The sequence below is a fragment of the Zonotrichia leucophrys genome, chromosome 6, assembly GCF_028769735.1.
Source record: "Zonotrichia leucophrys gambelii isolate GWCS_2022_RI chromosome 6, RI_Zleu_2.0, whole genome shotgun sequence".
NCBI classification, from domain to species: domain Eukaryota; kingdom Metazoa; phylum Chordata; class Aves; order Passeriformes; family Passerellidae; genus Zonotrichia; species Zonotrichia leucophrys.
In genome coordinates this window covers 11947726-11962578 of record NC_088176.1, presented here as the reverse complement: position 1 = coordinate 11962578, position 14853 = coordinate 11947726, and the positions used below count along the sequence as shown (strand labels likewise).

General features: G+C 45.9%; 1 protein-coding gene across 4 annotated transcripts in view; it reads right to left on the bottom strand.

The window, feature by feature from the left end:
- SH3PXD2A (SH3 and PX domains 2A) overlaps positions 1–14853 on the bottom strand; it is a 241674-nt gene that overhangs the window by 191281 nt on the left and 35540 nt on the right. For all 4 annotated transcript variants that reach the window (XM_064717417.1, XM_064717415.1, XM_064717418.1 and 1 more), the window contains exon 2: positions 9716–9796. In XM_064717417.1, coding sequence (XP_064573487.1) covers positions 9716–9796 — 81 coding nt within the window. The remainder of the gene's footprint in view (positions 1–9715; positions 9797–14853) is intronic.

The window sequence follows — 14853 nt, the reverse complement described above, 5'->3', positions numbered from 1 at the left end:
CACAGTGAGCATTGCACAAGGCAACAGAGGTTTCTGCAAAGCTGCACCAACAGTTACCAACACATCAGAAAACTACCAGACAACCTGGACTTGTTACAAGGACACAGGTGTTCAGCATGTGCCATCCCACAATGTACCTTCTTCACCAGGAAGACACATGCTAGTTTTGTTCAAGCAGCAGCACATCACTGTAGTGACCAGGAAAAGCCTGGACTTGGATATCAAACATTCCCAGACGACAGAGGCCACAACATTCCCACTCACCAGGCTGTCAAAAGGCAGAGTTTAGCCAGATAAAAGGAAAAGTCTGAAATAATCTTTTGGTCCAGGTGAATAAGGTGTATTCCCTTCTAAGACAAAACTTTGATCATCAAAATCAACCTAGCCCTTTGAAATAATTTTTTCCCTATTATCATTTTACTTAGTCCTTTCCTGGTTTGCTTTTTAATTTCTTCCCATTTGGCATTTTCCCCTTTCTTTCACAGTGTTTTCGTGGTTTGTCCTTCACCTCTCTCAAAACACCTGGCTGAAGGGAGCAGCTCAGCAAGTCTCACTGGTTTTCTTAACACACCCTTTAAAAAACAAATGACCCAGACACATGGCTCTGATGTTACCTCTGTTAGCAAAAGCACCACTAAATCGATTAGGATCTGCCCTTGACTGACCTGGTGAATCAGAGGCACTCCTGCATCAACACTGATGCCTCAAGAATGGCTTTAATAGAGAGCTCTGCTTGTACTACGGAATTACAGAAATTATCTTAAACACACTGTGATGCTTTTCTGAGGCTCTGCTTAGTCCTTTGTGAGGTCGTTCACAGCTCCTGCCATCAAGAACTTGTCAGCAACCTGTTGAAGTGCAAACCTCCTCACTGGACTGCAACTCCTTGCTCTGCTGTCTTTGCATCTTCAGAGGGTCCCAGGTGGGATAGCTTAAAAAAACTTTAGTTATGGCCACTTGTGTGGGTCGATGCTCAGTGGCAGGTGTGGACTCAGCAGGCTGCCAGCCAGGTCAGTGCCAAAGGATCTGATGTGCTGTAAGAATTCAAGTCCTTCCTTTCCTGCACAGATCTGACAGACCAGAACTCTCCTTTTAAAATGAAAAAGCAAAAGGCGGAGAAAAAGCCCTCAGCTTGGCTGAATGCTGTTCAAACAGGGCACCCAGGAAGGAGTGTGCACAAAGCTGTGCTTCCCCAGAGCATCACTAGTCCTGCTTTTTGCGTGACTTCACCGTGTGTGTTCTCAGCTCTGTGGGTTTTACTGCCCTGACCACCCCACTTCAATGCTTCCCCTGAAGGGAGGGAAGTGGAAATTGCAAAAGGCAGTTCTGCAGTGGGAATACTTGCATTTGCATGAGATGTGAAACTGCTCTGGTTGCAGAAAAGGAGAACCATGCTGTGATTCGAGGCAAACAGGAAGGAAACAGGGGGCAAACAAACTCCTGATTTCATGCTCCATACATTGATGGTGAAAAGATCAGTCATTCAGATGCTATGGGGAAGAAGCAAATAGCACCCAGTGCTCATAAATCAGGCTGGGGTGAACCTGATCAGGAGCCTTCCCTATGGCAGGCAGGACTGTACACAGTCCACAGTGGAAGAGATGCCAGCTGATGCTTTTCTGTGTCCTGTAAGCAAAGCATGGTGTGACAGGACCAAGAGCTACTGCTCCTTCCAGACGAGGCCTTCCCACATCTGAGCCTGTCAGAGCAGAAAGCCGGCAGGGGTGAGGTGACATGGAAAAGAGCCCTGACAGAGCCCTGCATAAACTTTCCATTATGGCTGGGCAATTTTCTATTTGCACTTAAATGCAATAATGTAAATAAACTCCCCGTAACCCTTCCAGGGCTATTTCGGACGTTTGCGAAAACAACCGGCTCCTCTCATCGCGAGCCAAGGGATGCGAACACAACAGGCACTTCTCATCTTGGTCTCCACACACTTAATGAAAGTGAAGGATTGTATTCCCTGCACAAAAGCAGAATTGTGTTTCAGGGCTGGGGGTGTGAACTCCATGCAATTTTCCGGCAGTATAAATAATTGAAAGCTGAGTACGATTAGGGGAGAGCGACAACATAGTGCAGGGGGTGGGATTGTCATGCCTGAGCTTTCGGGGCTTGGGTGCTTCAGGGAAAAAAAGGCCATGGAGAAATCCTGCCAAGGAATTTAATTTTCACACAGATGTTCTAGAAAAAAAAAAAAAGGTTGATCTTGATCTCTGGTAAGAGGAAATATGCTAATAAAGTGGCACTTGGAGAATTTGCCGCCTGTGTCAGGGCCAGAGCTGTAGCTTTGGCTGGGGCTGGTCCCACAGCCAAACCACTCTCCTGTGTTTTATTGTTCCAGCAAACAAAACCTGGAACAAGGGTAACAAACAAGAGGGCTGCTCCCAAGGCTGAGCTGAAAGTCCTGCTGTGGAGATCTATGAGGAGAGCAAAATAATGGAGATGGAGGAGGGATAACACAGGAGGTATATACTGAGCCTTTATGCACTCTAATGAAGAAAGGTTTTTAGCCCAGTTTTTATCATGATTCTGCATAATGCCTTGTATGAGATACTGCCCAAGCACAAAACCAGCACATCTGGGCCCCATATCAAATCCTTCCACCATTATTCAGAATTTTTAGCAATTTCAGGCATGGTTTTAGATTTCCATTAGCACCACTATCTTGCAGGGACTCATGCTCCTGATACATTGGATTTTAAACATGTAAAGCAACAAACAGCCAAGAAAATGAGTCTGAGTCCTCCACAACTGATATAAGTCAATTTAGTTCATTAGCAAGAACTTATTCCTTTTCCTCTCTGTGGCTGTATCCAGAAGAGCCCTTACCACAGCACAGGTCCTCCAACATCCTCACTGTCTCCAAGCCAGCAATAAGTGGGGGGTGGTAAGAGCACCTTACACAAACCAAAACTCTAGAAAGCAAGGGAATAATTCCAGAAAATAACACTTTTGGCCAATTTCACTGTTTTCAGTGCCTGCTAGAGGCAGACCACATACAGTAAAAAGGACACAGCTAAGAAGTCAACAACTTCTTTGTGATGCTCCCAATATTTCCTAAAAAAACCCAAACAAACAAAACTCATTTGCCTAGCTATATATACAGCCCAGCCCACAGAGACAGAGTGGCATGGATATCACCTCTGTTCTTGCCTTGCTGCCAACTACTCACACCCTGAGGAGTTGGCTACGCCACCATCTCTTTCTAAGGTCACCCATGTCCAGAGAGGTGGATTGGTGCTGAGCAGCAAGTATTTCCCTGTAGCCACCCTGCAGGAGATCCCCATGCTGCAGATTAGGGGCAATATTCAAGTGTCAGCTTTATGCTCCAACAAAACCCAAGTAAAGAAGTACAAAAGGGAGGGTTCCCATAGGCTGGGTCACCCCCTCAGCTGTGGGTTCTTTGCCATGGTCACTCAGTGCACCTCTGTTGTAGGTTGGCAGGCACTTTGCCATTTCCTCATCATGGCTCTCATCTTCGTCTGATGTGTAAAGTCCCTTTAAAAACAAATACTGGAAGCTGAACAGATTGTTTTGCCAAGCAAACATTTAAATAATGATGGAAATTAGAATTCTAAACAATTTTATGCATTCATTGAACACAAAGATACTTCCCCAAGCCACTTGGTACCCTAAAGCATTGAGGGTTAGAAGGACAAATGGTATTTGGATAGCTTTTAAATCACTGGAGACAACCATTCTCAGCTCAATAACTATGTCAGCTGTTAATTTTTTCCCAGGGGCATCGCAATTCCCCTGGGAAGGCCTGTTACAAGCTTGCTGCTGGGCTATTTTTCTGAGAGCAGCATTGAGGGGTCTCTCCTACTGAAGCCGAGTCTTGCAAGCGTGGCTGCACCAGGAGCTCCAGCAGAGCTGCCAAAACAGTGGAGAAACAGTCAGTCCTCAAAGATGGTGCAGGGCTCCTCCTGGAAATCTGGTTTTCTGCATCCCCTGCAAACCTTGCACTGCAAGTTTCCCCATGCACTGTCTGGGATAACAGCAGCAAACAACTGTGTTTACTCAGAAGAAAGGATGTGCCATTTCTCCCCAAGGAGCCAGTACTGACCTTTGGGAACAGACGTGTTGACAGACCCATGTTCAGATTTCCTCTGAATTTTCCCAGTCTTGTTTCAGTTTCAATAATGCTCTTAAGGAAGCTGTTTATAAATGAAACCCAACTGTTGTTGCAGTAACTCCATCCCCACATTTCCAAGATTATCAAGGATGTCTCTGAAGCCAAGCAATGGGTCTGAACCTGACGGGTCAGATATGGAGCCAGGCCCCTGGTCTGGAGAAGGATTTCACAGCAGCTCTCAGCATCTACAGCAGGGCCAGGATGCTGAACACCAAGGGAATGGGAACAGGGGAAATGTGATTCTTGCAACCCAGACCATGCTGGCCAAGGCCAGCACAGCCCAGAGCAGAGGGAGGCACATGCAGAGCCCAGCAGGACAAACCCCAATTTCACTGTGCACTTGCACCACAGCCTGATGCAGCAACACCTGCCATGCTGTTCCACCCCTGTCCCATTCAACCACACCTGCTTTCCTGCCCTTTTCCTTGGGCACCCTCAGATGCACACACACAGCCCAACAAACACTCCCTGAGCTTGTCAGAGGCTGGGAATCCTTTCAGCACAAACCTCCCACGCTGGAGAGGGGCAAGCTGCATCTCGCATGGAGCCACAGCAGCAGCAGCCCTCCTTCCTCCCTGCCCTGCCCTTCCCACAGTGCCAGCAGGAGCTCTGCACAGGGTGACACCTGCAGAAGAGACAATCACCCACTGCAGAGTGACCCTGCTGCTCTGGATGGCTGGGAAGACCACTGGGAGACTGCTCACCCTGCTAGAGGCCTGGTGGGTTGGGGTTAGGAGTCAGCATTTGCAAACACAGGAGAACACTTGCCCCATTGCATTCTTACCTACACTCCTCACCACTGCCAAACTTAGTGCATGCTTGAACTTGTCCATTCACTGCTCCTGCAGAGCTAAAAGCACAAACAACATGAAATACCAGAGGCCCTACAAAAACAATCATTACTGAGTTAGACTGCACTGGACCACCAAAATTAGGGCTGTAGGTCTCCACTTGGGCAATTAATCCAGACTAACTACTGGAGTGAATATACACAATTCCATCAGAATCACAGAATTCCCTCTTTGCTCTGTCCCAGAAAGCCTGCATGCCAAAGCCACCAGGTCCTGTTTCAAATCATAGTGACCCAGTGAAATCCAGGCACATGGCACAGTTACAATCAAACTGGGAATGAGAATGGACACTACCCTATTTGGTACAGCTTGGGATAATGGAGAAAGGAATGTTGTTACTGAATAGTGTAACAGGAGAACAATCAATAGCAGCAGCGTTTACATGAACTCCAGTCTAAGAAAAGCAGAGATACAAACTGCAATTACTAGTTTTTTTATATTACCATTTTTGTTTAATACCATCTCCAGTGCTCCGTTACTCCATTATAGCACTATAAACAATCAGGACGACCCCAGAAATAACAAATGAAGCTCTTGATGTTTTATCATCTGAATGAAAACAACTTACAGGTCTTTACTCTTCCTAATAAAATTCTTGATAGTCTTTACTTTTTTAATGCTCTAATTGGCTGCTAGTGAGTTCCTCTTTCTGTGCTACTTTGAAGAAATCCTGCTTAGATCAGCAAACCACGTTGGGCAGATAATATTTTGCTGATACACAGAGCCAGTGCTTGAACAGAGCCTTGTTTATTTGCCTTTTCAATATTGTGACATTTCAGACATCTCCTTGCAGCCAAACCTCCTGTGTGTGTCATTGTGTGGGGAGGCTGAGATCTGCCTGCCCATCATTCCTGCCGCGGCTCCGGCGATGCTGCTCCGCTCCTGCACAGCCAGGCACACAACTTGGGATGGTGGCATGCTGCTAAATCCAGCTGCTGTGTTCCACCTTGGAGAAAGCTGCACTACACCTGCTGTGAGAAAGGATCCTCCCCCAGCTCTGCACACAGACCCAGCCATCCTCACAGAGCAGAGGGTCTGGTCCCTCTGCTGAGGGTCCTGCTCATGCTCTAACTGCAGGCATTCAACTGCAAATCCCCATTCTGCTGACAAACAGCCTCTGAAAGCACTTTCCAGCAAGAAAAACACAGGCCTTACATCTGCAGATGTCTTTTACGGCACAGTGGAAATGCCAGCAGTTATCCCTGCTATCCCAGTAAAGGATCCCTGCTGTCCTTTCTCAGCTCCTTTGGGGACAACAGCAGCATTACTGAACTATCCTCTCAGGACAGAATCCTGCAGCCATCACCAGCAAATCCATCAATGATGATGGAAGACCTCAAACAGCATCCAGGGAACGAGTCCCAGTGAGACACCACCAGCCTGTCACAAGGGTCAGCACTACTGACAGCTTTTGTTCACACCACTTTCCTCATGCTCCTCCATTCTGCACTGCAGGCAAGGGCAAGGAAACTGCATTCAAAATATTACAGTAGGAGATAGCTTTGACCCCACATGGTGCTCAGGTGCAAATGTCTCCCCAGGGTGAAAGACAACAGATAATTGGATTTGACAAGCAATTTATAGTAGTGCTTTCATCTCTGCAGAGTTAATTCAATCTTTTCAATCCTATTTACTGAAACACTGGCATTCACATGTATTCTGCTGCCATCATTTGACCCATGCTCAGGAGCAGATGTGATTGGTTGCACAATTAAATGATGCAGCAATACCCTAATTTAATTTAAAATCTGTGTTTACAGATATCCAGCCCTCACTGAAGCAGCACAGGGCTGACACTTGGTTTGCTGCTTTAGGTTCCATTTGCTGTACTTCTAACACCTTTATGGGGAAAAAAAATCCTCTGGTATGATCATCCTTACTGCCCTATTACTAAACTGAAAAACAACCTGACTCCCAATTCAAGCATATGCACTGCTGAAATAGCACAGCCAAACTCTCCTTGGATTTGAATCCTTGGGACAGAGCAGCCTCTTATCGCCTGCAGTGCCTAACAGAATTTGCAAAGAAGTGTTTTAAAAAATGCAGCTTCTACTAATGCTGCAGCTCTCAAAACCACTGAGCCACTTCCCACAGAGACAGCTGTTTGGGGAAGGGTGGGCTCTTTTTTAAAGAAACATGAAAATGGAGTAGTGACATTAATTATCTGTATTCCTCCCTCCTTGCTCCTGGGCAGCCCCCGGGTTTCCCCATGGGGGGGATCCAGTGTCACTGTCAATGGCAGCCACTGCAGCCCTGATTAAGTCATTACAAGTCAGCCCTTGTTCCTCCACTTCCAGTCAAGAGCAAAGCAGACACGTGCAGCCTTCAGAAGCCCTGAAGTGCAGCTCTGTTGGTGACACAGCAGGGTGAGTGAAGTTGGCAGAGTCCTGTGGGCTCCAGCTGTTTTGGACATGAGTGGTGCCCGTGAGTTGGCTGAGCATCACTCCCTGAGAATTTGCTTGGTTCTCTCCAGAAGTGCCACATGGGGATAAGCAGGGATATTATCAAAGAAGATTGATTATGCTGAGACCACCTTACCATGCGTGGTATGAGATTGCAAACCCCACGTTCAACCAGTGCTGGGTTAGAAGTTCAAGCTTCCAGCAAAAATCTGGAAAGCACAAGTCATCCCAAGATCTGGAGCTAATTTCTCTTTGAGCAAGAATCTCTGCACATCAAGCCATAGATTTCCCAAAATGCAAGGATTACCCAAAGTCCCCCTTAGTGTTCATTTACTTTTCCAATTCTCTTTGTAGGACTCATTAGAGCTGGAAACACAAATTTCTATTCAAGATCCAAAGCGGTTTCCTTTGCCTCACCTAAGAGATGCTCAGGCATAATCAAAACTCCAGAAAGAGTACTAGGAGGGGATAAATAAAAAAATCCACCTATCACCTTTGGGAGTCTAAAAGCACTATATGACAGCCTGAGCACATAGGGCCTTGTCCCCATCTCACAGCTGGGAAACTGAGGCACAGATGGACACAGTGACACAGTACAGAGACAGGCAGGACTGTGCAAATCCCAAGTAACCTCAATTTCTGTAACTCTGCACCTCACTCTGCAAGAGCTAAAGAGGCTGCTGTAAGGGGCTGACACTGCTTATGCAGCGTCGGCCCTGACAGAGATCCCTGGGAGGGAAAAGGGTTAAAGAAGGGAATTTTGTTACTTTCTTGTCGTATTTTCTCGTGGGGGGAGAAGCGTCATGCAAGCAGGAGTTTTCCACTGGCTAGGCCCCCTTGCACTTATCAATGGGACCTTTCAGGACTCACTCCCTGATTGAGACATCATTTCCTGTCCAACACACTAACCCCATTGATAACTCCACACTTGATGGGAACTTTTCAAACCTACCAGGAAAGGCCGGGAGACCCAGAACAACATATACATGAAAACAGAACTGGAGTGAAAAGAGAAAGAAGAGAGAAAAAGAAAGAAACAGTTTTGGCCACAATTTGCAAGCTGACAAGAAATGTTTGTGACTATGGAGCAGGTATCTTGAGCAGGTACAGCAGACACAGAGAAGATGCTGACATACAATTGCAGCAGTGGGACTGGCAGGCCTGGCACTTCAGCCCAGTTAGAAATGGAGATGGGCACAAGAGAAAGCTTAAGAACATCCCTCTCTTGTCTTCCTGCCACACAGCAAAAAGAAATTAGGACTGGCTGTAGAAATGGTCACATTTCACCCAAAAGGCCAGGAGGCCATAATAACTGATACAGCTTACAAAACAGACTAGAGACTTCAGGTTTCCAAATACCAGAAATGAAACAAAGAGGAGCAAAGATGAAACTACAGCTCTTTAAGATACCTCAGACAAGAACCCTTTTTTCCCTAATTTATCATACAAAAAAGGCTCAGTGTTACTTTTCAGGACATAGCACAGTCAGCTACATCCTCAATGCTGACCATAAGGACTCACTTGGTATTGTAAACTCAGCCCAGCTCCAAACACAAGCTCCAGTCCAAAAATCAACCTTTCCCCCAAAGTTCAAGAGTGTCCCAAACCACAGCTTTTACTTTTACCCCAGGCAATTAGTATTGCCGCCTACAAAGCTACAATGATACAAAAATATCAGCGGATCTGGATTATTGCCAAACAGAACACCAGCCCCAAAGTTCCCCCGACCCATGCAGGCACCTGGGAGCACTACCAGAAATGAATCAGCTGATTCCTGGTTTCAAACCCTGGTCAGCAGCTATCCAGCAAGAAAGCTTTTGATGAAATCTAAACATGCAGGCACAGAATAGAGGGAAGGAGCTGTACAAAACAGCAGGAGCCAGGACACTGGCTGGCTGGGGAGATGCTTAGGAAGAGAGACTGGAAAGTTTCCACTGCAATCTCTGTTACTGAACTGCTGTGGGAGTGTGCAAAAGCTCTGTTGTTTTCAGTTACTTGGGTAAGTAGTTTCTGGGGGCCCAAAATGTAGTGCTCTCTCTGTTTTAAGTGCATCTGAAGTATTTAAAATTAGATCTCCTCTTTAATAGGAACCATTCATGAAAATGTCAGCTTTAAATGTCTTTACACTGCAAGTTACTCACTGTGAGCATACCACCCACTTATCTTATACCCTACAAGGGCAGAGTCTGAAAAGTTTCAAGATCATGACATGTAACAGACCAAACAAGCACAAAGCCTTATTTAAAGGCACTATTAACCCAGCTGGAAACATGACTAGAAGCATGAGTAGAAATAATATTTTATGTTAGACAGGACAGACTTACCTGCAGGTCAAAGAACTTGCTGTATCTCCTGTAGATGATCTGGGAAGTCAGGTCAGACCATGTTACATTGATGATATAGACCTGTTCAGGGAAAAGAAAACACAAATCAGCCTGGGCCAGGAAGCACAGGACACATGCAAGGCAGAACAGCCAACAGAGGTTAATTTCAGCTCTCACTGGCTGTTCCCACTCCCAGTGAGGAATATAGCCCTGGGAGCAGGATTAGCCTAAATTAAAGCCTGTTGCAGCCTCCAACACAGGTCTTGGGGGAGCACTCAGTGCTCTCCCACACATCCCCATCAGCAACTCCCTCCAACTTGGCTCTGCCTGGGATAAAAGCTCTAATTGAGGGACGCCACATTTTCTGGTCTGTGGTAGCACCCCCTGCCTTGTGTCCTCTTTGGAGGGTCCCAGGGCCAGCTACAGGCATGGCTGGGTGAGCTATTCCACCCCTGCAGCAGCAGCTCCTCAGGGGGTGCTGATCTCTAGCCCCACGCTCCAGGTTTGTGTGTGGAGCTGTGGCTGCCGCCCTTCCCAAGCAAGGAGTGGCTCTGGTTCCACAGGAAATCCAAAGGAAAGGCAGCTCCCCAGGTGCTGTGGAATTACAGCCATGAAACAGCATTGTGGAATTACAGCCATTGCTCACTCACACCCATACGTGTGTGACAGAAACCAAACCCTACCACATCACACAGCTCTTGCTGAGTCACATCAGGGGATGTAAAGCTGGACAGCGAGAGCAACACTGCTTCCTTGCATTGATGGAAACAGCAAGAGAAACCTGGAACAAGCCCAGGATTTCCCTTGCCCAGCCCTAGTCCATCCCCAAAACAATTCTCTTACAGAAACACTGTTTAGCCAGAAGCTGTGATAAAAATGATTTGCACGCACACACACACACGTGCAAACTTGTCCATACACATATAAACACACACACACAAACCATGAAAACGTTGCCTTTTGACCCTGGTACCTCCAAGATTTTTTTTTTTAAAGTTACAAATACGCTAGGTTCTGCTCTCATACACTTGCCCTCAGGCCAATGCTGGTCCTGCTGCCTTGATGACAGATCCACAAGAAGACTTCAACAAACACAGGATGGAGTTATTAAGGGCAACCATGGACATCAATATAATGAAAATCACAGCTAGGAGAGCTCCTGGGCCTTTAAAGCAGTTCCCAGGTTTCACATATGGACTGGGATAACGATCTGGCAGAGGAAACAGGCAAGCATTCCTCCTCCCTCAGCCACAGCGCTGCAGCAGGAGATGTCCCTTCAGCCATGGAACCAGAAGTGAAGCTCTCAGTCGCCAGCAATTAGGATGGATAAGCATCACCTCCTTCTCCACCTCCCCCAGGACACCAGTCCATCTTCCAAGCTACTGATTCAATTGCTTCTGTATTTTTACCAATAAAAATTATTGCATGAAAATCCCTGCAGGGGTGTTGAATATTGGCCTTGACAACATTTTTCCAAGGACCACCAGTGGATGTTTTTTTCTTCCTCTTTCCCAGTAGGAGAGGGATCCTCCCAGAAACCACAGAGATCCTGCAGCCATACTTCCCTCTCTGCCTGTTACAACCACATTCAGTCCCCAAGGCATTGTGCCTCCCATCTCCTGCAGCCCAGTTTCATGGCACTCAACAACTGGAGATGCTGAGCACAGGCTGTTAAGGAGATCTGGGGCCTTTCTCATGATTGTACCAAACATATCTGCTCTTCCCACCAGGGCACAGACCATCAGGGCTGACAAAGGGAGGAGCCTGACTCTCAGCAAACCCAGGTTACTCTGCTGCATCTCACAATTCTCTTGGAAAACCAAACCACCCAACCTCCTTCCTGCAATGCCCATATACAAAAGGGTGACATCAGCCCTGCTCTGCTGCATGGAGGGGAGAAAAGTCTGTGTGAAATGAAGATTTCGGGTCCCCTTTAAAGATTTTACCCACACAGTCAAGGCAGAGGAGTCAGAGCCTGGGAAGGAAGCTGCTGTTGCCAATTTTCAGGCCGGCCACACTACACTGAAGAATATTTTTCCATGTGTTTGTTGTGGGAAAAAAAAAAGTTTGTAGCTTCACTCTGAGCTAATTCACACACAAATATTTCTACTCATCTTCTATCCAACAGCTACTTTCAGATGGAAAACCCATTGGATTAAAAACAGATCTTGACAGATGGGAGCTGAATAGGCTCCAAAAGCAACTTCAGATACTGTAATTCTGGCCCTGAGTTCTCACAAAGGGAATGAGACAGGAGGAGAAACATATTGCACATGTAAATAAAGATTATAATTTTTCGTTCATTATGCATCTTTTCTTCAGAAACTAGAAACAAAACACATATGCCACAGACATCCAGGCACTTTGAATTTCATGGCACTTCAGGCTTCTCTGTGCTGCTCTTGAGAACCCACAGAAACTGTGAGTTCCTGAAATTTTTAACAGCCTACAAGTCTGCTTGTTCAAAACCTAATCCAAGCAGAAGTCAATCCTGCTTTAAGATTCAGTTTGGTGGTGCAGTAAGTGGCACAACGCCTCCATGACACAAGGAGGGGCAGAGTTGGGTGCACAGGGATATTCTGGGCAAGAGGTTGGATTTATTTGGTGCAGGGAAAGGTGCAGGAGCAACATCCACTGCATGGTACAGACATTGCCCAGATCTGAAATTCAGGCTCTGTGGGAATGAAGCTGCCACTGACTTCAGTCAAGCCAGGATTTTGCTGCACATTTAGGACAGCAATTAAATCTTTTTGAGTCTAAAGTCTCCTCAAGCCCAGTAAGTGATGGATAGGGCAGCATGCAGATACACTGACTTCTATTTCAAGGAAAGATTATAGCAGAAGCAAGAAAAGCCTTTAATCATAACCTGGTGCTATGTAAAGTGAAAAACCAGTGGGCTTAAAATCTGCTTGGTGGGAGACAGGTGCAAAACCTAAATCAGCTATTGATCTTTTTTGCTTGTTTGCCCAAAGCAAATTGCTTCCCAAAAGCCACCATTTAAAATAATGGGGTTTGAAAAAGATTTGTAAAATGCCATGTTATAAATGCAAGGTCTAGAGGTTTCAGAAGCCTTAGATATCACATTTCTCTTCCTTAGAGATCTGAGTTTGGAAGTTATTTGCTTCTGCTGCCTTGGTCAGATGCATAACCTTTTCATGAGCAGCAAACATCACATCACCTTACCTCACCATATTTTTTTTTCCTCAGATCTTAAAATGGGTTGCTGTGAAAGTGATCAACAATGTCCCAAGAGAGAGGGAGAAAAGCAGTCCTGGGGGAGCCCAGGGCCATGCAAATGCAAGGGGACAAGGAGGCAGCAGGAAATATCAGATAAATAGGGAGAGTCACCCAAGGCTTGAACACACAGCAGAGCCAGCACTGCTCTCACAGCCTTCTCCAGAATCAAGGGAAGGCTTTCTGTGGCATCCAGCAACTCCCCAAAACTGAGCCACACAAGGCACCACTCCAGCCTGCAGCTGGTCCTGCCCACGAGAGAGACCTGGCTCCTTGGCACTTTCTGTCTTGATAAAAAGATAAAATCAAAGTACCTTACATGCCTGGGAGCAAGCTCTTTCATGTAAGCACAGTGTTTTCCTACACACAACTAAACTGTAATTGAGATTCCAAATTACTACAGTAATTAATTACTAAAGGCAAAGAGACCTGCTTTATGTATCTGCCATGTTTATAACCATAAAGGAGTAAAAATGCAAATGCTATTCAAATGTTTCACCTTAAAAATCTTTAACAAAAGGTCCTTAACAATGAATGAAAATTGAAGTAGAAATTACAAACAACTCACTGCACAATCATTGAGTGCTCCAGTCACTAAGAATGTTCACATTTTAATTTCCCAAGTCCAGTCTTTTTTTGATGTATTATTATATTTTTAAATAAATCCTTCTTCAGAGAAACAAGAAGTTGACTTGACAGACTGTAGAATATTAATCAGGAACTGAGCTTGATAAGTAGCTCTTAATATTCATGGCTTATGAAAGAAGGTGCAGGGTGCTCTTCCAGCCTATGTCACATTGAGACAGCCACAGTACACAGAGTATCACCATACAATTTCAGAAAGCTTCAACCCACAAAGAGTGACATCCTACCATTTCAGAAGGCTTCAAGTGTCTGCCCTCCTTGTTCTTTAGCCCAACCTTTTATACCCTCGTGTTGATGCACTGCCCCTGTGCCCTCTGCTCCCTGTGGTGGTTGCTCAGTGCCCCTGGGCACTCCCTGGCTCGTTGCTGTCAGTGCTGCTCACCTGCTGCTCACAGCTGTGCCCACTGGGGATGGGGCTGTGCCACAGCCCCACTCCCAATCCCCACACACTGTGTGCCTACAGGGTGCGAGGGGCATTTTATCAGCTGCTAATTATTGTCGTTTAATCCCAGCTCTGGGAAACTTCTTCTTTACCTGCCAGAGAGCAGAAAATTTATTGTAAACTGAAGTCATTGCTCTCCCTTGACTGTCTACACAAGCAATGAGGAGAGATGACTTCCTACTACAAAACACAGCCATTCTAACGTCACTGGGCATGACCTTATCACTGACTGTCTTGTTTTCACTGGAAAATATCCAGCTCTAGCCAGCACAAACCCCAGAGGTAACAAATTCAGGTTATTCTCATGTGACCTATTTTTCAATTGTTTTTTCAGAGGTTAACACCTTGTTGTCTACAGCCAGATGAGATGGAGTGGAAGTCAAATGTCTGAAACTGGTCGTGTGATGAGACCATGATTAGAACATAGACAAACACAAGAGCAATTGGCAAAGGGAAGACTGAAAAGCAGAAACCAGAAATATCCCTGCACACATTAGAGAGGGTGTTGTTAACCTCTAATAAGTCATTACAGTAAACACCAGCTATTAAGAGAGTTCTGTGAATGCAAAAGACAACACTATGGTGCAGTTTGTGTGCAGATACCATCGTGATATCCCCCTTTATCCTGGAAAATGTCAGCTTCTTCAAAGACTCTTGTTTAAGTGTTGGATGTTTGTCCTCCTATGAATCAGGTCTGAGCTGGAAAATGTACACCTTCTCCCTGTATTCAGATGCTATCACCACCTGTGAGCTGGAAGCTTTCCACCAGCACAGCTCAGCATGTGAATGCTCCCTGCTCCACTTCCATGCAAAGTCA